Source organism: Acinonyx jubatus, chromosome D1 (assembly GCF_027475565.1).
Source record: "Acinonyx jubatus isolate Ajub_Pintada_27869175 chromosome D1, VMU_Ajub_asm_v1.0, whole genome shotgun sequence".
NCBI classification, from domain to species: domain Eukaryota; kingdom Metazoa; phylum Chordata; class Mammalia; order Carnivora; family Felidae; genus Acinonyx; species Acinonyx jubatus.
In genome coordinates, this window is record NC_069390.1 from 9,847,828 (window position 1) to 9,868,553 (window position 20,726).

Sequence of the window (20,726 nt, forward strand, 5' to 3'; positions counted from 1 at the left end):
AAAGGGCGTCTTCAGAGCTTTCCCTGTGTCAGTGATGCAGGCAGGAAATACAACCCCGCTGAGATTCCCAATGTCCCAGAGCCTCAGTTTCCACCGCCGTATCTCATGAGATTTATCCAGTATGTCTGAGGGACTGTCCATCTCTGACGTTCTGGAACAGTGGCTATCTAATACCTCCTGGGAGCGAATGAGATTGGGATTTTTATGTTTGAAAGGGACAGACTGTAAGCTCTCAGATGGGAGCAAGCACTAGGCCTGCTGGTGAATCTCATAGTGGTTGGCAAAAGGCTGGAGCCAGCACCAAGGGTCTCCTCTCGGTTTTCCTGCCAGCTCCCTGGGCTGCTAGCTCTGGGCCCTTGGCTGCCTGGCCAGTTCTTTCCCCCTATAGAGACTTTGTCTCCACCATCTGTCGCCCGAGTGGTGGCCTCTCAGAGGTTCCGTCCCCGCCAACTCTGAAAAGCTCCATGATTCTAAATGCTTACAAAGATCTGTTGAGTTGCAGTGATGAATTCTGCTGTCGCCATCTGGACTCTCAGGTCGATAGGTGGGCAGATTCCTGGGCAGGAACCTTGCTATGTGGTGCCCGTTGACGACATGAGGTAGGGGTGGGAAGAAGTGGGCTATTTGGTCTTTACCAGCTAGAGCGCTGAGAGGGGCACCTGTGGGAGGGGGGTGGGGGAGCAGGAACAAATCAAGACTGGAGACCCCGGAGTCCCAGCCTGTTGGCTTGGCTTTCTGGGATTTGCCAAAAAGGAGTATGTGGATATATACCGGATTCTTGGCTGCATGTGGGTAAGGACGGCTGCAGGGTATATGAAACATAATGGCCCTTGAGCAGGGGGCGAGGGCTGAGATTTCTGGCCAGGGACTAATTATGGGCTAAGATCTTTGGATGCCTTTTTTTTTTCCCCTTCCATTTTTAATTAGAACATTCAATCCAAGGAAATCTGTTCTCCACCGGAACACTCTTCATGGAGGTTTGCTTGGGGGAATTTCCTTATCTGTTTCTCAACGGAAAAGCTGTGGGTGGAGGTGAGTGCATGTATGTATAATAGGCTCCATACAAGTTCAAGGGTATGGGGTGTGTGTGTGTGTGTGTGTGTGTGTGTGTGCGGGAGAGAGAGTACTGGAGTACTGGGGGAGACTGAGACAGGTTTGGCCCTGTGGGTGCTGGCTGCCTACTTGTGCTCTGGGAAGGTGGAGGTGTGGCTAGTTGTGAGCTGTGCAGTATAAAGTCAGTTAAGTGCATTTGTCCGGGTGGGATGAGGAATCTTGATTTTAGCTCACCTTTGAATTTCATTCACAGTGGAAAGGAGGGCAGGATGCTGCAGCTGGGCCAGGGGGAAGGGGGGATGGTTTGCCCTCCTGCCTAACCCCTTCAGTTTAGGGTAGGGGCGGGCCCCTTACTGTGCAATGCTTCAATGTCTGTATCTCCTGTGTTTGTGTGCCTGTGCATGTGTGTGTAGGGGGGAGGCGGTGGTGTGGTTGATTAGGTGTGTATGAGTGTGCAGGGAGGTCTCTGTACCTGAAACACCCATAGTTCAGTTCCAGGCTTTGAAACTTTGGGGGAGAAGGGCCCCTTCTCCTCTCTGCCCCGGAATCAAACACTTGCCATTCTAGGGTTCACCTGATTCCCACTGGGCTGAACTGACAGAGGAGCTGAGAGAGCCAAGACAGCCCCCAGGGTTGGAAGGAGGGAATTCTTTCTTGCCTTGAAGTGCTGGGATCCAGGAAAGGGAAAGGGGGCCAAGTGAAGGAGCAGCACAGGAGAGGGATGGATGGACGGCTGAAATGTCTGTTTTCTTCCTTTTTTGCGGCTAGGTTGAGTGAAGAGGGTCACTAGGTCCAGTCTGCCAGTGGGGGTGGCGATTCTGGTCCTTCCTGCCCCAACTGTGTTCAAATTCAGGGGATGGCCAGCGTGGCGGACCCAGGCTCAGCGCTGGCAAAAAAAAAAAAAAAAAAGAAAAGAAAATCCACTCCTGGTTTTCGCGCACACCAGCCCGGCTTCCCGGGCCCGCCGCGGTGTCGAGTCCCGAGCTGACGCCCTCGAGACGCCACCAAGCGGAAAACCCGGAGTGGGTTTCCACGCCTTTTGGAACGGAGTCAAAGGGCACCTCGGAGGAGGCGGCCGGCTACCCCGCCCTGGCGGATTCGAAGCCGCTGCCTTCGGGGGCGCGCCGGCCGGGCTGGTCGCGCCAGTGCGGCGGGTCCCGCAAGCTCGCAGGACCCACCCGAGGGCTCCGCGCCCTCCCCGCGGGGGCCGCGGGCGGGGCGCGCGGGGCGGCCTTGGTGCCCTCGGGGCGGCTCCGGGCGGCGGCGGGCGCGGGCTGCAGTGCGGCGGCGCGGCCGGCAGCGGGCAGCAGCGGGCGCAGGCGGCAGCGGTGGCGGTGGCAGCGGCGCTCGGCAGCGGGCGGGCGGCGCCGGCGGTGCCCGGGGCGCGCTCACACACGCGCTCACACACACACATACACACGGCCTCGTACACACTCACACACGCTCCGGCGCGCACACGCGGCGCGCAGGCCGGAGGGAGGAGGCTCGGCTCGGCGGCGGCGGCGGCAGCGTGCTCGGCGGGCGGGCGGGAGGGCTGGCGGGCGGCCCCCGCTCCCCGGCTCCGCGGCTCGGTGCAGCCCGCGAGGCCCCCGCCCTCGGACCCGCCCCCGGGGGTCGCCCGGCCTCATGCCCTGCAGCGGCGGCGGAGCAGCGCGCGGCCGCGGGAGGCTCTGAGGAGCCCGGAGGGAGCCGGCGACGAGGGGACCATGTACCGGGACCCGGAGGCGGCCAGCCCAGGTAAGCGCGGCCCCGCGCGGGCTGGGGCGCCCCGCACCGGCAGGCAGGACGGCGGCAGCGCCGGGCGCCGTCTCGGAGCCCCGGCCCGGGAGCCGCACAGACTCCCTCCCCCCCACCCCCCTCCACGGGGTCATCCCAGCCCCGGGGGCGCGGGCTTGAGCTGCAGCGGCTCGGACCCCGGCCCCCGCAGTCCGGGCGCTGCCAGGCTTGATGCCCGGCGCCGGCTTCGCAGTGTCCCCACAAGGACCTCCCCCCCCCCCTCACCCCCCAGCAGCCCAAGGACAACGTGTGTGGCGGAGCGAGGAGCCACTGCCCCCGCGGGAACCGGGCAGTACCCTCAAGAGGCACCCCGGGGTCCCCAGCACCAGTGCCCCCCGGGTGCCGGGGCTGGGGGACCCCGGGAGGAGGATCCCAGGCAGCTTTGGGCCAAGGTTGTGGCACCGAGGAGCAGACTGACATCGGCGGTGCCAACTGTGAATTGAGAGGGTGCCAGGGGGCAAGTGGGAATCTGGTGCAGCAGCAGGGGAGGGGGGCTTCGGAGAGGGAGGGTGGGGAACCGCAGGAGCGTGGAGGAAGGAGATAGGAGTACCTGAAGGGAAAGAGAGCAGAGATTGGTGAGATTGGGGGTGCCAGGGGAATGTGCTCCAGGGCTTGGGGGGGTGGTAAGCAAAGAACCCCAAACTCACTCCGGTCCTGTCGGGGGAGGGAGGGAGAGAGGCCGGCTCCTTTGCCTTTCTCCCGAGGGAGCCCGGGGAGTGGCCCGGGAGCCCACGTCTGCTTGGCATCCTCAAAGCCAAGCCGAGGAATCTTTTCTCCTTCCTGGGGAAATTGCTCTGCCGTTTCCTCCTTGGCTCCTGACGCCTCCTCACACGGTGCCCACCTGTAGGCAGGTCCCCTGCAGCTCCTGCCCAGGCTGTCTCAGCGCCCACCTGGGGTGCCCCACCCCAGACCCAGCACCCTACCAGTCTGCCAGCTCTGGCAGCGGGAGGCGGTGGCGGCCGGGGCGGGGGGGGGGGGGGTCTCTGCTTCTGCGTTTCTCTGTGATGCTAAAAGCCAGACACCCGAGCCGAGGACTTGCTCCCAAATGAGGAGCCTCCAGGCTTACTGTGCTGACCTCCCAGAGTTGGGGGTCCTGGGGGAAGGGACAGCTCTAAGGCCCTTCACAGAAGGGGCCCAGAGCCCCAAGGCTTTTGAAGGCAGCCCGGTGGACACTAGCTTTGTCCACTCTTGTCCCAGCCCCACATTTGTTCTCCCTCTAGGGGCAGCCTCAGCCTGTCCCTGCCTCCTGAGGACTCGGGCTCTCACCACCATCAGATCACTGCAGCCCAGTGAGTCCTCTGAGCAGGACCTACTGGGTGCCAGGCATTGCACTCACTCAGCACTTGGGTGTAAGGGTGAGAGAGACTCAGTCTCCCTCTCTGGAACCTCATGCCCATCTATGAGTGTCCTCGAGGTGATGGCTGAAGGGACATGGCCTTTGGAGACCCTTCCCTTCATCTGTCGGAACCCAGGTCACCGACCCTGGCATCTTCCCCAAAGAGGCTGCCAGCTTCCAGCACTTGGACCAAGGGCAGAAGCATTCTCTTGCCTGGATCACCCTCGAAGGAACCAGTAGCTTAGTTCAGAGGCCAGCTCTAGGGTATGAGAATGGAAGGGGGGGGGGGTACAGTGAGGACACTCCCTTCCCCCTCACTCTGCCATGCTGGTGGCCTCCCCTTTCCTGGGAGGAACCCAATGGCCTGGGTCTGTGCCCTCATCCCCTCTCCCTCTTCCCTCTTTCCACCCACGCCTGGGCACCATGATATCACCACTCCCCAAGTACCTCTATCCCCTCCATGGAGGCCAACTTGACGTGCTTGGCATCTTCTGGGCGAAGGACCTGGAACCCAGCGCTGCCCCTGGCACGCTGGCAGCCCCCAGGCCTCTCCCTCTTCCCCCTCCTCAAACAGGCCTCCCCCCGGGGGTGGAGACCTGTGGTGACCAAATGCAGGTTCAGGACCCTCCAGTGCCAGGGGCGGGGATAGCACTGACTGGGAAACAGGCTGGGTTGAGGTTCACATCTCTCTGGTGTGGCTGCTGGTCTGATGGGGCCAGAAATGGGCTGGAGAGGGCAGAGTCTGCCTATGATCCTGGTCCCCTGGGGCTCTCTGAGGGGCCCGAGTCATCAGTCTAGCCTTTGTACCCCCTGGCATCCCTGCCCACCTCCTAGAATCCCTACACCTCCTGCCAGACTACATCTCCCCTCTACCCCCAGCTTCCCTCAGGCCCCTCCAGACTCTGCTCCCCCAGGGAGGGCTCTGGGTCCCCCATTTCTGTCCCCCACCTCCCCTTTGGCTGGCACCTGGTGGGAGTGAGATATGCAAATTAATTCCTGTGTGACTCAGGCCCCTCCTTCTGGTGCCCCAGGGCCCAGTACCTTGTCTGTCCATCCTCTCTTCCCACTCCCAGGAACACCTGTGGCCCAACCTTTTTACCATTTTCAGTCTCCTATGTTCTCCCACTTCCCAGGCTGGTTCCAGAGTGTCCCCGAGGTACCCCCTCCCTTAGCCAGCTCACTCTGGTCTCCACAGGATTCACCCTGCCACTGAGACCCTTCCTGGGAGTTCCCTACCTACTTGGGCCTAGGGCCCCAGGCACTTCTGGGATCTGTCTCTGCAGAAGCAAGGGACTGTGGGAAAAAGCCAGAGCCCAGTGAAGAGCGAAGACCAGCCCCCTTCCCACACATCCCATGGGCTTCTGCTCCAAACTCTGTCCACCCTCCCCCAGCCGTGCCTGCAACCTCCTCTCTGTCCCCTCTCTGTGCCCTCCCCAAGGCATGCGGCCCTCTCCCTGCCCTCAACCATCATCCTGTGTTCATCCCGAAGCTGGCCTGGTCTGGCCTCCCTGTGTCCCTTGGACCCAGGCCCCAGGCCGGGCAGGGCCTCAGCAGGCCTGCAGGGGTCAGCGTTGCAGTGGGCAGGCCAGGCGGCTTCAGGGAGGGAGGAAGGGAGGGAGAGGTGACCTTGCAGTGAGTGAGCGCACAAGGCCAGAGAGGGAAAGTCTGGGCCAGTGCAGCAGGGCTGGGAGAGAAGTCCGATCCTGAGGCTGCCTGCCCTTCGAGCTTGTCCCTGGGGGTAGCAGTACTCCAAGTCTTGTCTGGCCCACCTGTTAGTAGGCCCTGGCCTCCACAGCAACTCTGCCACAAAGGTCATTCTTAGGGAGTGTAGGGGACACAATGCATGGGGCAGTGGGCCTTGGCATGGTGGGTATCCTCTCTCAAGGTAGAAGGATCTGTGAGATTGTCCAGGCCAACCCTCCACCCACTGGGCACAAGTTAAGGGCAGAGGCCATTGGGTGATTCATGGGGCAGGAGTTAGGGTTATAGCTGAAAGGGCCACCAGGATTAGGGACCAGGGTTGGGGTGTGGGAAAGTCCGATGAGGCCTGACTCTGACCATTTTGCTGTCAAACTCTAGCCCCACCCCTATCTACCCCTCCACCCCTCCACACCACACCTCCCCCCGCCCACCACCGGCCCCGTCTGCACAGGCCCAGACCGCCCTGGCTTGTGTGTCAAGCTTGGGCCCCAGGCTAGGACTAAAGAGCAAATGATCTCCCAAGAGGCCATGGCCGGGAGTGGGGGCCTGGGGCTGGGCAGATCTGAAACCCTGGGTGGGTGGGATGGCTTCTGTGGGCCTAGTGCCCCCAAACTGTGTGTTACTATGGAGACAGGACCCTCCTGGGCCTTGGGTCATGCTGTCTGCTGACCCTGTGGGAATAGCTTGACCAATGGGGCTGGGTACTCAAGAACTGGGGGCTGGTGGGGAGGGAGATAGCTGCAAAGCCCCTCCCGGTTGGGGAAGAGAGGCTACAGCAGGCTGGATTGGGGTGGGAACACGCAGGCCAGCAGGTGACAGGTGAGGGACAGCTGGAAGGCAGGGGAACAGGTGGGTGTCAGGCCCTAGGAACCTGGGCCCTGCCCCTTGCTGACCCCGAGCTTGGGCCCAAGGCACACTGAAGGCAATATAGAGGACCAGGGAAGGGCTGTCCCCCTCCGCACCCCCTCCAGCCCAGCCCAGCAGGAGGCCTTGAGGGAAAGGCAGGGGAGGAGTGGGCGGTTCCTTCCCTGTGGCACCCCTCATTTTCTCCCACCCCCACTGCCCGCCCACTCTCTATTCTCTGAGGGACTTTGAATCCTTATTGAATCTGATGGACCGTTTTCAATAACTGCTTCCCCCAGGGGAGTGAGCAGGGAGAGGAGCAGTGAGGGGGGCCTCGTGGGGGGGCAGGAGGCCCAGTCCTGAGCCAGGGACTCTTGGCTGGAAGGGAGTCTTTGGGACAGTCTCCTCAGAGGCACCAGTGCATCCCAGGTGGGTGTGGGCAGCTCTGCTCCGTGGGCAGTACCCAGCAGGTGGCACATGAGGCCGGTGAGGTCAGCTCTCTCTGTCGTGGCGGTCACTGGTCTGGCCAGGTGCCGGAGCCAGCCCGTGCCAGGTCCGGCCCGGGTGCCCGCCTGCCTTGCAAGGGAACCCCAGCCGGTGGTGCCAGTTCCACGGACACGGAGGTGCCTGACCGTCCAGGCAGTAGGGGGGGCAGCCTTGCTGGGCCCCCGTCCAACTCATGTCTGGAGGGCATGGCTTTGGTCTCACCCAGCAGCATTCCCCAAGGGTTGGAACGGAGTTGGCAGACAGCTTGGGACCTGTGGAAGGGGCTGGATGGTGCCCAGAGCGTGCGCCTGGAATCCTGGACCCCGTTGGTTTGGGAGGTGGGCTGGCGGTCGTCGGGCCTGCTCTGGGGGGCTCTGTAACAGCTCCCACCCGGAGGGCCCCCTAGGCAGGGGTGCGTCCCCTGTGGGGCTGGGCGGGGCGCTTGGATCAGGAGCCGGGATGTTTGGGGAATTGATGTATTCTTGTCATTGAACGTGTGGGGCCACAGCGCGGGTGGAAAGCGAGGGCGGGGCCGGCGGGGGAAAGCACTGTGCCGTGTGTACCTACGTGCGGGTGCCGGTGCCAGCTGGACTGGCTAATAGCTGCGCTCGCTCGTCTGAGTGCCGGGCGGGCTGTAAACAGCAGCTAATGAGTGTATTTGTAGTTAGGTGCCTTGAGGTGCACGGGGAGTTGTGACGGAGAGCGCTGGGGAGGGCGCCTCCCTTGGCCCTATATATACCCGGGCAAGCAGGGCCTGTGCCCTCCAGGGGCCCCGCCTGCCCCCTGCCACACCCTTCCACCTGCTGGCTCTGAGGCTTCCAACTCCTGGGAGCAGGGAGGGCCTCACCTGGCTGTGCGACGTGCATCGGTGTGGGGTGTTGGAGCTTTGGTGGGTACAGATACGAGCATTTTCACGACGGCATGCGGGTCTGGCCAAGGGCACGTGCGCGCACACGCACCTGTGTGTACTACATCCGATTCCCTGCATGTGTACGCGCCCCTCCTTCCGAGCCCTGAGAGGAGGCTGCCCCCACCCCCATCTTGGTAGTGGTCCTGGCTCCTTTGATGCCCTTCTTGGAAGCCGCAGGAAGCTGGCGGCTCTTGGGCAGGCTTGGGGGGACAGGGGGTGACCTGTTGTATCCATCAGAGGAAACAGGAGGGAGAGGTCTGAGGCCCAGCCCCAAGGGGCTCCCACAGTTGCTACTTGCATCAGAGAAAGGGGAGACCTTGGGGCTTACAGAGAGCCCAGCCAACTCTCTGGTTCCAGAACCCTCAGGAGCCCCAGGAATGAGAGAGCAGGTGTGCCACCGGGCGGGGGCGGGGGCGGGGGGGTCAGCCCTAGTAGGTAGGGGTCTCACAGTGCTGGTTGATGAAGTGTGAAGCCTGCCCCCAGCCAGGATGGGGTGGTGTGGGGTATGGGAGACCACAAGGGGTGCCTGCGTGAGGCCCCGCATGGGGGGGAGCAGAGAAGAGAGCTCTGTGGCTAATGTGTCCAATTAAATTACTTCAAACCCTGCCGCGGCAGCTGCTCCCGGCGGGGCTCTGGGTACAAATTGGATCCGTCTCATTACCACGGGTGGTATCAGCGGGGCCAGAGAGCGGTGGCCAGCTCAGCCAGCACTCGGCAGGCCTTCTCCCCCTCGTTCAGCCTGGGCCCCCGACAGCCCCCTTGAGCCTTTGCTCAATCCAGTACCCCCTCGGGTTTCCCAGGTCGTGCACACCTCCTCGCCATCCTGACCCCCGTCCCTGGCAGCCCAAGGGCCCCTCTGAGCCCTCACTTTCTTTCTCCAGGTATGGGGTTTCATGCTTTATAGGGGGTCCAGCGTAAGGAAGCCCCTCTCAGGTCACCCAGCACGTCCTGCGCCCTCCCTTGATAATAACAATAGCACGATAATAACAGCAGGAGCGCCTAGTATTTGCTAGGCACTCTGTGCACGTGCAACAGGGGGTGGCTTGCTTAAGCGAGGTCTCTGGGGTCAAACAGCTATCTCTGAATCCTGGCAGAGACACTTGCTGTGCTGTCCCTGGAGCCCGTTACTCCACTATTCTGGCTTCAGTTTCTTTCTCTGTTAAATGGGTATGATGATGATTCTTATTTCCCAGAGGGTTGGAGGGTGAGGCTAGGTAAGGCGGGAAACATCTTTCGCAGAGAGCTCAGCACATAGTAAACACTCAGCCAATGACAGCTGTTATCTTGTCATTATCCTGCACCAAGTGATTGATGTCTGGGATGGGGGTTCCGGAAGCTCCAGGGAGGACATGCCTGCTTCAGCCCTGGTGGAGGAGGAGTCGGGGGGCGGGGGTTCCACTGAAGCAGTGTCAGTCAGCTACCTTCAGAACAGCAAAGATGTGTTGAGTGATCACTACGGGCCAGGTGCCGTTCTAAGAACATGACCTGTGTTAGCTCTTCTATCCACAGATGACTCTGGAAAGGGGGAGCTTGCAGTGAGAAGTTGGCTTGGGGTTCCAGCAAACACTAGCAGACCCAAAGAGCATGAGCTTTAGTCCGGGGCCTTGGGTTTTGAAGAAAGGCTAAGAGCTTGCCACGTGAGCAGTAGGGGTGAGGCGTTCGGTGTGGCGGGGGACAGCACATGCAGTGGCCCGGAAGTGGGGTCGCGTTCAGTTGAAGCAGCACTGAGTGCTTGGACGTGGCCAGAAGGGAAGCTGTTAGGGGACACTAGCCGGAGTTGAGGCTTGGGAAAGGTAGGTTGGGCCAGATTGTGAAGGTCCTGGCATTCTGAAATAGGAAAACTGGATTTTTTTTTTTTTTTTTTTAATTAGGGCAATGGAGAGCCATGGATGACTTTCAAGCAGATCTCTATTAAAGAACTTTTAACTCTGCAGCAGTGTGGAGGGTAGGAGGCCTGGAGCCAGGCAGGTGTATGGAGCCAGAGTGGCAGGTTAACATATCTGTTCCCACCTTTGCCCGGCCCCTCCTGGGTCTCTCCCCTGCACGGGGCTGAGTCTGAGGCACCACGCCAGGAGGTCTGCAGCATTCAGCTGGCCTGCGGCCCTACCCTTGGAAAGCTTGTGGCAGGTAATGGGCCGTCAAGGGGACACCAGGTGACAACAGGTGCAGATGGGCACTGCCAGGGGACTTCCCTAGGGATCTGGGGCATCAGAAAAAGCTTTCCAGAGAGGGACGTAGAGCCAAGGTGGGCCAGTCCAGGGCCCAGGGGACACGGCAAATGCTCCTGGGGGTTGGATGTGAACCGTACCCCACACCACAGGCCTCTGGGCCAGGCCCTGGGAAAGCCGCACAGCTCACGCTGCCAGGCCTGTGCTCCAGAGCCCCACCAGAGCCAACCTATCTCCACGGCAACTAGGCAGGCACCTCCCTCTCCGTGCCCACGGCCCCTGGCACAGGGGCCCATTCACAGCAGGACTTGGGTACGCCTTCCCACTTCCCTGGGGCCTCGTCCCAGGGCAAACGCCCTCATAGCCGGCGCTGAGTCGCACACGCGTGTTGGTATTTGGGTCCATGTGCACACGAGATGTGTAACGTGCCCCCTACAGCAGGAAGCAGGGAGGCGGGGATGGTCTACACTGCCTACCCACCTTAGCTGGGGACTTGTTCCCTGGGGGTGAGGGTCAGGTGGGCACCGAAGAGCATGATGCCAGGATGATCCCTCAGGGGCCATGGCGAGGAAGGCAGCCCAGAGGAATGGTTGGGCAGGGCTGCAGGTCGGGGAAGGTGGCGAGACAGAATCTCCCAGCAGGGCCTGGCGGGTCCACAGACCCCCTCGTTCTCCACGTTCAGCCTTGCATTTCTTCTTCACAGCAGTCCTGCGAGGGAGACAGCGTTGCCACTGGTGTCCAGATGAGGACGCTGAGGCCCAGAGAGGACCCACCGGGGACCTGAAGTGTCCCACAAGGTCACTCAGTAGAGCAGGGGTGTCAGCTTCACTCCAAAGGCTGGGTCTTGACCACCAGGCTGCACTGCCCGGTGCCCCCCTAATCCCACTAGGATCCAAGCCAGCCCGTCTCTCGGCCCATCACTTGGAAGGGAGTGCTGGGAACTGGTGTTGGGACACAGAGGGGTCCCCAGTGCCTCCTTAAGTGCTTGTGGCATCCCCTAAAGCCTTTGTTCTCAGGTCCCTGGGGTGGGGCGCAGCTCCCTTCCCACCCTGTCTCCTCTCCCTCTCGGCAGGCTCAGTGGAAGGTTCCTCTCAGTCAAGGGGAGGCTCTGAGGAGAAAGGGAGGAACCCCTCACTCGCTGCTTGGCACCTGCCAGCCCTGGAGGAGCCTGATGAATCGACTGTGTGTGGCCCCCCCCCCCCCCGGCCCCATTCCTCCCTCTCCAGCCCCCGCCTGGTTGGGGAGGTGCGAAGGAAGCGATTTCACAGCCTGTCAGCTGAGGCCTAAAAATACCCAGAACTCCGAGATGCTTGGGCAGGGGGAGGAGAGAGCAGGGACCAGGCTGGGGTGCTGGGGGGGGGGGTGCAACAATGCTAACTTGGCCAGAGCAGCCCTCATGGCTCGAGAGCCCTAGTCAGACGTGATGGGCACGGATGCCCTACATCCCCCACCTGACCCCATTTCTGGGTCTTGAGAGCTCCGGCCCTCAGACCCAAGGGAGGGCTTAGTCTCAGACAGGAACCGTGGCACCCAGGCCCTTCAGAGCCTCTGGTCGATGGCTCTTTCTCCCTCTCCACCCCTGAGTTGGCTGGCATCTTTAGGCCGTGGGAGCCAGGCTGGGCCTGTGCCTGCTTCCTTCCTGGAGAAGGTGCCTGCTTCTGTTAGGGGAGAGGCGTGAGGAGGGCAGCGTGGATGGGGGTGCTGGCAGGCGTGCAGTGTGATGTGCGAGCCACCCAGGCACTGGAGGGGGGCAGAGGAGAAGGGGTGTGGCGGCCCGCGTCACTGCCACGTGGCTGTGTGCGAAAGCCTGGCACAGGCCCCCCCTCCCCCACTGCCACGAGGCAGCCAGTGCCTGGAAAGGGGGGCACGTGTGTGTGCATGCGTGGGGGCCCACTGGAGCTGGCCTGATCTAGGTCCCAAAAAGCTCATGGACACGTATGACCGGGCGGATGTAGCGAGTCCAGACAGAAACTGGGTGAAAGCCCAGGTGCAGGTGGAGAAGCATCAGCAAACACGTGTTGCATCCGGCAGACACATGAGGGTGTGTGTGCTTCCCGTGTGGAAACATGATGGCATGTATGCCCGGGCACAGGAACATGGGAAGGCCTCTCTGGGGCCCTAGGCAGGAGCTGGGAGGCTCATCAGGGAAATAATGGGGTTCATGGGGTGCCTGTGTGGCTCGATAGAGCACGCAGCTCTTGATCTTGGGGTCGTGAGTTCAAGCCCCACGTTGGGGGGTTGGAGGTTATGGATAATGCATACGTTAATTAATTAAAAGAAATTGTAAGTAATGGGGTTCAAATCCCAGTTCTGCCATGTACTGGTTGGCTGTGTGACCTCGGGCAAGTCACTTAACCTTTCAGTGCTTCATTTCTCCGTCTGTAGAGTGGAGGTGGTAACAGCACCTACTTCAGAGGGCTGTTGGGAGGATATGGTGAGTTGATGTATATAAACTGGCTGGAACTGTGCCTGTCACCGAGTCAGCACCATGCACATACTAGCTCTTATTATCGGGTTCTCCCCTTCAGTGACACAGGTGGGAGCGCCAAGTCCAGAGAGGGCAAGTGACCTGCCCAAAGTCACACAGTAAGTGAGTGGCAGAGCCAGAGTTAGAACCCAGACTCCAGTGCCTTAGGACGGGGCTTGTTCAAATTTAACTTCATGAGACCGCCCCCGCTTTGGACCACAAGAAGTCCCTACAACACAGAACTGTAACCACATTGGCATCTGGGGCCTAGATTCTGCCAGGGCGGGGCTGGATCATGGGAACTTGGGGATCTGAGCATCTTCAGATAATGCCAGGGTGGATGGGTCCTCAGGGCAGTGGTTAGACGCCTGATTTAGAAACATGCCTCTGATTAGCCTGTGGACTTGGCCAATTACTCAGCCTTCCCGAGTCTCAGTTTCTTCCCTATAATGGAATAACAGTAATACATACTTTATGGGGTTATTGTGGGAAGAAAATGAGATCCTGCATGCAATGCTTTAAGTGACTGGAACATTGTGCCTAATAAATGCTCAGTAATGTTAGCTGCAATTATAACCCATGCAGAATGCTCCCACCCAGTGCTCCATAGATGGTGACTTCCTGGGACGCCCGGCTGGCTCCGTCAGTTAAGTGGCTGACTCTTGATTTCGGCCCAGGTCATAATCTCATGGTTTAAGCCCGGTTCGGGCTTCATGCTGACAGCACAGAGCCTGCTTGGGATTCTCTCTTTCCCTCTCTGCCCCCGCCCCTCTTGTGTTCGCTTGCTCACTCGCTCACTGTCTCTCAAAATAAATAAACTCCTAAAACATGGTGGAAAATTGCTTCTCTCTCAGCCTCTGACTACCCTTACTCCCTTCCATACTTCACAGGGCTTAGACTGCTCAGGGGCAGTTTGCAAGCAGCCAAGACCCGTCTCTGCCTCCTGTTACTGGTTTTGCCCAGAAAGGAACAGGACCCACCACTGGGACTTAGCTCCTGAGCCCTCTACATCTGGCCTCATCACCCACTTGGTATATGAACTTGGATAAGCACCATTTCCTCTCGGGTCCTGGCTTTTTCCTTCTGTAAATTAGAAAGGCTGGACCCCATAGTCCCAGATCCTCCTGGTCATGTTGCTGTGTGACCCAGGAGAGTCCCTGGCTCAGCTCACTGGAGGGGGTGGCAGGTTGACAGGAAGAGAGGTCGGCTGGCTTCCCTGAGTGAGCGGAGCATCTGGGGCCTGAGCCGACTGGTGGCCTGCCATCATGCCAGCCCGCACCTGTGGCTGCGTAGGAGGGCATGTGGGCCCGACTGGCTGGGCACTGACATTGGGGAGGCTCAAGGACGATGACTAGAGAGAGCCCTTCTTGGGGCCCTGGGAGCTGCCACTCCAGCCGTCCTCCCCCGCTCTCCTCCCTGTCTCCCCCCGGCTTTCCTTCAGCAATTCCTCCTTCCTCCCTGTCCTTCCTCTCTCCTTCTCCTTCCTGGAGTCTCCCAGTATCTCCTTCTCTCTTTCCTCCTCCAACTTAGTAATGTTGACCATTTTCCAGGGTGCCTCCTTCCTTCCTCTCCCTCTGCAGAGGGGAGATCTCTCCCCCCTCCTCTGTCTCTCAGTTTCCTGAGATTCCTCCTTTTTCCTTCCTACAACATGGAAGAAATGTCCTTGTTTCTCTCGATCTTCCTGGCTGCCACTGCTGCTCCTGAGCCTAGGTCTCTCTCTTACTCTGCAGGGGCATGTCTAGGCCCCTTCATTTCTTGTCCCCTGGCTCTCTCCCACTTCACAGTCCCTCCTTCCCCAGTGTCCCCACCTCTGCCTCCATTCTTCCAGTTCCTTGGTGCTCCGTACTCCTCCACCATCTCCCCTGCCCTCCAAAGTTTCCCAGCCTCCTTCAGATGATGGGGCTGATGGGGCTGAGCCAGGCAGTTTCTGTGGCTGGTGCTGCTATTCAGTACCTCAATAACCCCCCGCCCCTGTGAGTTCAGAAAGGGGGTCAGCCCAGGGCCCAGGGACTGGCAGCCTTGCCTCCTAATTAGTAGGAAGTAATTGCCTGGAGAAAAAAATTTCATTTAGAATGAGACTCTGAGATTCCAATGTAAAGCAGAGCCAACTGATGGCCCCTGGGGACCAGGAGGAGAGAAGCAGCCGAGGTCAGGGTCTCGGGAAGCCCCTGGATCCCTTCCCTGGCTTGCCCCCAGGACCCCAGCCTTGCAGAAATAGGGAGAGAGCCCTGGGCTGGGAGTACCACCATTGTCATCTGAGTTTGGTTCCACTACTCCTTGTGTGACTGAGGGCAAGTCACTTATTTCTTTGTGCCTTAGTTTTCTGTCCTGTAAAATCAGAAAAATGCCTTGGTATCGTGAGGGTTGATTTGGACAATGGCTATGAAAGCACTTCGCGGGCTGTAAAGTGCTGTGGGAGTGTGAGGTGTTACTGTGTTCCTCCAGTCTGCCCTCATAGGAGGTGTGAGGATGTGGAGGGGTGGAGCAGTGAGGCTTCCAGAACATGGAAGGATGGCGAGGTGGATCCTGCGGAACTGAAAGATTAAGGGCAGACAATGGGGTTTTCTATGGCAGTCTCAACACACGCCAGCTGCACCACCCTGAGTGGTCACCTCACCTCTCTGGACCCCACTTTCCTCATCTGTAGAATGCTGATCATCATGCTTCCTCCCGGGGAGGGGTTGTAGTTTTAAAGGAGATGAAGTCTGCAGAGCTCTTAGCAGTTCTTGGCCTATAGTAAGTTCTCAATAAATTATATTATCTGTATCTACTGTAATTGAAGACTGTTACCTTTACTCCCTACCTGGACCCAGAGAAGCTGTGATTTGGGGTATTGTCTTAAGGTGGTTTTCTTTGTCTTGCTGTTTGTTTTTGGAAAGAGGGCGAATTTCTACACCCAGTGGGGCTAAAATAAAGCAGTCCCTAGAAACACCAAGCAGATCTGCTTATCAAAGAGGCCCAACCTGTGGCGTAGGGAACAGGAGTGGGGTGAAGCTGTGGCCTTCTTCCCTGACTACCACTTTCTCCTAGAGAAGGGCTTTAGGCAAGTTTCTCATCTGGGTGGGTGTGAGGTAGGGAGCCTTTGCCCTCAGGGAGGCCTATCACAACCCTTTTGTGTTCCTTTTGGTAGGTTTGGCTCTACTGCAGGGAGGAAAAGTGTTTGTTTAAACTGATCTACCCCACCCTTCTGGGAAGAGGGAGCAGGAAGTTTAGCGTGGTCCGGGTTGACCACTGGGTTGAGTCTTTGCTATGAACCAGGCAGTATGGTGCCCCAACGCCGCCTAAACGCGGTCGGACTGTCTGGAACGTGCAGGTTATTAGGCAGCGCTGCAAGCACAGAGCGCCATATTTTCCCGGAATGGCTGAGGGGACGGCGACGGGGACTGTCTGCCACTCCTTCACCCGCCCAGTGCCACCGCGGGGGACATTCTGTTTCTGCTCTAAGCGCAGTACCCGCACCAGCCGCCAGGAGGCAGTTCGGCGGGCCCCCACTTGAGGGAATGGGATATGGCATTTACCTTACCGGGGAGGCTTTTTTTTTTTTTTTTTTTTTTTTTTTGGTCATGAGTCGGACTGCTAACTGGGTCCTCAGTATCTGAGGACCTCACTGGGGAAAGGGAGCTCTTGAAGTCGCCTGGTCGCTTCCGTGGCTTCAGCTCATGGCTGATCGGGGAGCGATTGGCAGAGGAAAGTGGAATCACTATGCTGCAGTCCTGGAAACAGCTCCGGTTCTTTGGATCCTGCTCGTTAGGGGCAATGCAAAGGGCAGCCTGGAGGAGGGAGCTGTCAAAGGACAGAAACGGGTTTCAGCACCAAGGACAGGAGTGCTGCGACCCGCCCCTGCTTCAGCACCGTGGACAGATCCCAGGGCGGCGCACTCAGTGGCTCCTTCCTAATATTTGTGGTGCAAATGATAGCCCAGAATATGGCAGAATGGCACCTCCCAGAGGGAATCTCAGTCACCCTATGTTCTAACGAGGAGACTTAGGACCAGAGAGTTGAGTTAGTTGCCTAAGGCCACACACCCACAGCGACACAGTGGGTGGCAGAACTGGATTCAGAGCCCCAATGGTCTCTCTCCAACCATTTCTCCCCACCTGGATTTCCACTAGATCTCTCCCTCCTTCCTAAACATCCCCGGGAGCAGCTTCACATTCGGTTCTATCCTTAAGAACCCTTGAGCTGGCAACTATTAAGTGTGCCCTTTCCCCCACCAAAACCCCAATCAAGAATCTGAATCCCAGGATGTAAGATTCCTAGCCCCTGAGGTTTTTCATGGCTCCCAGCATCAGGTGGAAGGGTGTCGGGGCAGGACAGGTGCCCTGGCCTGTAAGGAAGGCTGAGACTTGGGGAGCTGGAGTTGAGTCATCAGCAAGAGGAACTCTTAAGTGCTCTGAGATCCTCAAATAAAATAGAGCGCACCATTCCAACCTCAGCTTCTTTGCAGCCGTGTATTATTAATAACAATAAGATGCTGACTTAGGCCAAGGCACAACAATGCATTATTCATAGGAGTAACTAGTGGTCAGGGCCTGCACTTAATCATCACACGTCCCTGATCCTGCCCCTGTTCCACACTCCTGGTGGAGAAGCCCTCCACCTGAGCTCCTCCTTTGTTGGGCTCTTGCTACACTGATGATGAACATGATCATTTTCACGGCTGCCCAGGTGGCTCTTCAGCTTTGGGATCAGGGTGGGTGGGGAGGGTGACTGATTCTAGGCTAACTCAGAGCTGGCACCTGGTCATGTTCATCCTGAATGGCTTTGACCCTGATGACTTCCAGACTCAGCAGCTCTCTGGAGTCTGCAGATGGTCTTTCTCCCCCTCCCCATCTTTTGAGGCTGAAGACTGAAGCCAGATACACCAGGCTTCCGTAAGCCAGGAATTGTGGGAGGTGGGGGTGACTGAGGGGAGGGGTCACCAGGCAGAGGATACCCCATCACCACTAAATATGGCAAGAGATGTGACCCCCTAGGTAAACTCTGGAGCACTTTGTAAACTCTTCTGCACTGAAGAAATGGGAGACATTATTACCAAAGCCATGTTCTCTGCTGGAAGAGAGAACCAAGGTAGAGAAGGCATAGAGAATGCATGGATGAGGCCTTTGTAGCTCACCAGGCCCTGCTCCCTTGATGAGGAGTCAAAGTGCTTGTGGATCCTGACATGTCCCCATCCAATTTCTTGCTGGAATGGCTCCTGGCCCATCCGGACAATCCTTCATTCGCTGTTTACTCACTTGGCATCTCCTCTGAATTCTAAACCATCTGCATCCAGCCGGCCTCTGCGGCCCCTGCCAGTGCTCTCTCCCTAGCTCACTCACGCATTATCTGTTTTTATTACAGTCAAGGTTGAGGAGGCTTGCTCGTGCTAAGCCCCTATTTTCAGCTACTTGTAACTTTCCAAAACAATTCCCCTTGGGCCTCCTCTTTCACCAGCCTTGCTCTGGCCCCAGGTGAAGCCTGAGGGTTGTGGGCATCTCCTTGGATTTCTGAAGGACACTCAGGGAGACTGTCCGGAGGGCATGGGGGTAGGGTGGAGGACCAGCTTTCCTGGGAAATGAATGCCAGACTCTCTATCTCCTCCTTTTTCTTTCTTCCTTCTACCTACCCATCTTGTTTTCTTTTTCCCAAGGTGGGTAGCCTGGAGGGGGAGCTTTAGAGTAGAGAGAGGGCAGAAAATTTGGCATGACAGGCAGCCCGGAGCCTGGCAGTTTAAGGTTCAGAATTTTGCTCACTGGTTTTCTGTTGCTTTCTGCCCAACTCTGCCTTCTTCTGACTTTGTGTGTGTGTCTGTGTGTGTGTGTGTGTGTGTGTGTGTGTCTGTCTGTCTGTCTGTGTGTCTGTGTGTTGGGTCGGGAGGAGGAAAGGAAGGTGGGAAAGGTACTGAAAATGTCCCCCCTTCCTGTGCCCAAATGTCCCTAGGGATGGCAGGCTCTGCACTTGTAAATGCCCCCCCCCCCGCCTTCCCCCATCTCTATCTGCTCAGTAGGCACGTGGAAGGGTGCTTCCTTTGAAAACCTGTGACTCCAGTTTTCACTGCTTTCCACCTCTAACGTCATCACGCAACCACCAAAGGATAGGAGGGAGGCGCCGGGGCATGATGTGTCGGAAGTAGTGCAGAATCAGGTGGGAGGAGGCAGGATTAGGATAGGAAGGCGCTGGCAGATGTAGCCCCAACCACCCCCAACATCACTCGGCTTTATCTCGGGAATAGCGGTTGTGCCCTAGGCAGTATCAGAGACCCGGCCAGGCACGTCCTGGGCTGCCCCACCCTTCTCTGTTTCCTGCCCATCTGTGTCTAACCCCAGGGGCCCACCCCCCCCAGACTGTTTGGGGACGTTTAGGGGGACTGAACCTCTCTCTAATGAGGGTGCTTTACTAAGGCTGCGGGCTGGGCCAATGGAGGGAAAAAGGGTCCCCGGGAAGGGTGTGTGTGAAGTGAGTCTCTGAAGCACCAGGAGGAGTAACTCAGGCAGGGCTCTCTTTGGTAAAACTCTGGGGGGAAATTCCTCTCCCTGACCGCTTTTTTATTTTGTGTTCACTCAGTTTCTTTCTTCTCTTGGCTCTGTCCTCAGAGTGACTAGGTTCAAGGCTCAGCTCCCCTCGGGTGGAACAAGAGAGAGAACGAGCTGTAGGGTTTGAGGTTTACAGACTCTAGGTGCATCCCTGGCTTTACCTCTCTGCTGCTCTGTGCCCTTGCGCAAGTATTTAACCCTTCTGAGCCTCAGTTTCTCTCTTTGTGAGGCGAGCATGAGAGTATTTACCTCCAGAGGGGTCCTAAAGACTGTAAGCATGATTCAGTGTGGAGCACACATCAGTGCTGTGATGAAAGGTATTTGGTCAGGAGAGCAAGGGCCTGGGATCTGGGGATCCCCAAAGAGGGAAGCAGTCTAGGTTGGGAGGGTGTGGGGACAATGCTGGAAGGCCTGGATATGGAGAGTGTGCGTGTCACCAGCCGAGAATGCAAGAGCAAGCAAGTGTGGGGGAAAGAGTCTGTGTGCACAGATTTCAGCATGTCCAGCAGCTTCCCTGTGTCATATCCTGGGCTGAGGGCTGTGGGAGACCCCAAGCAATGGGGAGACACGATCTTACCCCATTGGCTCCAACCCCCAAGGAAAGAGCATTGGACAGAAGATCAGTTAATTCAAGCTTGGAAAATGACGAGACTGCTGTGAATCCCTGGCCATAAGGAAGGGCTTCCTGGAAGAGGCTGGCTTACCTGGGGCCTTGAATAACTTCATGCATCTGTTTGTCACTTACTTACCCAGCCTCTCCCAGGTACCAAACCTTGGGCTACAGAGATGAGTGGTGGGGGTGGGGGTGGGGGTGGGGGGGTCTCAGCCCTCCAGGTGTTCCCAGTTGGGGGTGGGGGTGGGGTGGAGACCAAGTGCTAATTATTAACCCACAATGATGAATTGTCATAGTTACAGGGGAGGCAGAAAGGCATGTGGGAGGGAACGAAGACCATCTTGGTCTAGGGATATTAATGGTAGAAGATGGAAGGAAGGTATTCTAGGCAGAGCAAAGAGCTCGTGCCACAAAGCCTCAAGAGTGAAAGAGGTTAGCCTTCTGGAAGGAAGCAGAAAAGTTAGGTGTGGCTAGGTCACGCCGTAGCCCCTTGTGGGAGGCTGTCACACCCTTGCGCTCAGAGGGCAGTCTCTGCAGCTGCGGTAAAGGGCAGGCTCACATTGCCTTAGTTCTCCATACCTGTTTCTTCCTCTGTGACATGGGGCCAACAGTGGTACTAGGTTGTGGAGATGACGTGGGATGGCATGTGTAAGCTTCCCGTCTGCCACAAAAGGTGCATGCCCAGTTCACGTGAGCTGTTATTTTATGTCGACAGGACCCCAGCATGAGAAGGCAGGGGCTGTTCTCATCGCTTGAAGGTGAACCTCTGAGGTCCCAAAATGGGCTTTACCTGGGGTCACCAGGGGCAAAGGTGTGACTTGAATCCAGGTCATCTGCCTCCAGGTCTATTCCCTGTCC

The 20,726-nt window shown here is 58.2% G+C and overlaps 1 protein-coding gene and 1 long non-coding RNA gene across 10 annotated transcripts in view; one reads left to right on the forward strand and one right to left on the reverse strand.

Moving 5' to 3' along the window:
* The first annotated feature begins 1,886 nt into the window (after positions 1–1,886).
* SYT7 (synaptotagmin 7) overlaps positions 1,887–20,726 on the forward strand; it is a 61,937-nt gene continuing 43,097 nt past the window's right edge. For all 8 annotated transcript variants that reach the window (XM_027045655.2, XM_053203078.1, XM_027045659.2 and 5 more), the window contains exon 1: positions 1,887–2,790. In XM_027045655.2, coding sequence (XP_026901456.1) covers positions 2,760–2,790 — 31 coding nt within the window. In that variant the 5' untranslated portion in view covers positions 1,887–2,759. The remainder of the gene's footprint in view (positions 2,791–20,726) is intronic.
* LOC113595506 (uncharacterized) lies at positions 9,376–20,061 on the reverse strand. 2 transcript variants are annotated; one of them, XR_008290300.1, is made up of 3 exons: positions 20,005–20,061; positions 10,754–10,981; positions 9,376–9,620 (listed from the first exon to the last, which is right to left on the reverse strand). It is a non-coding gene; the product is annotated as an uncharacterized LOC113595506 (long non-coding RNA). The 2 variants fall into 2 exon arrangements; XR_003416034.2 differs by having other exon boundaries at positions 9,376–9,946.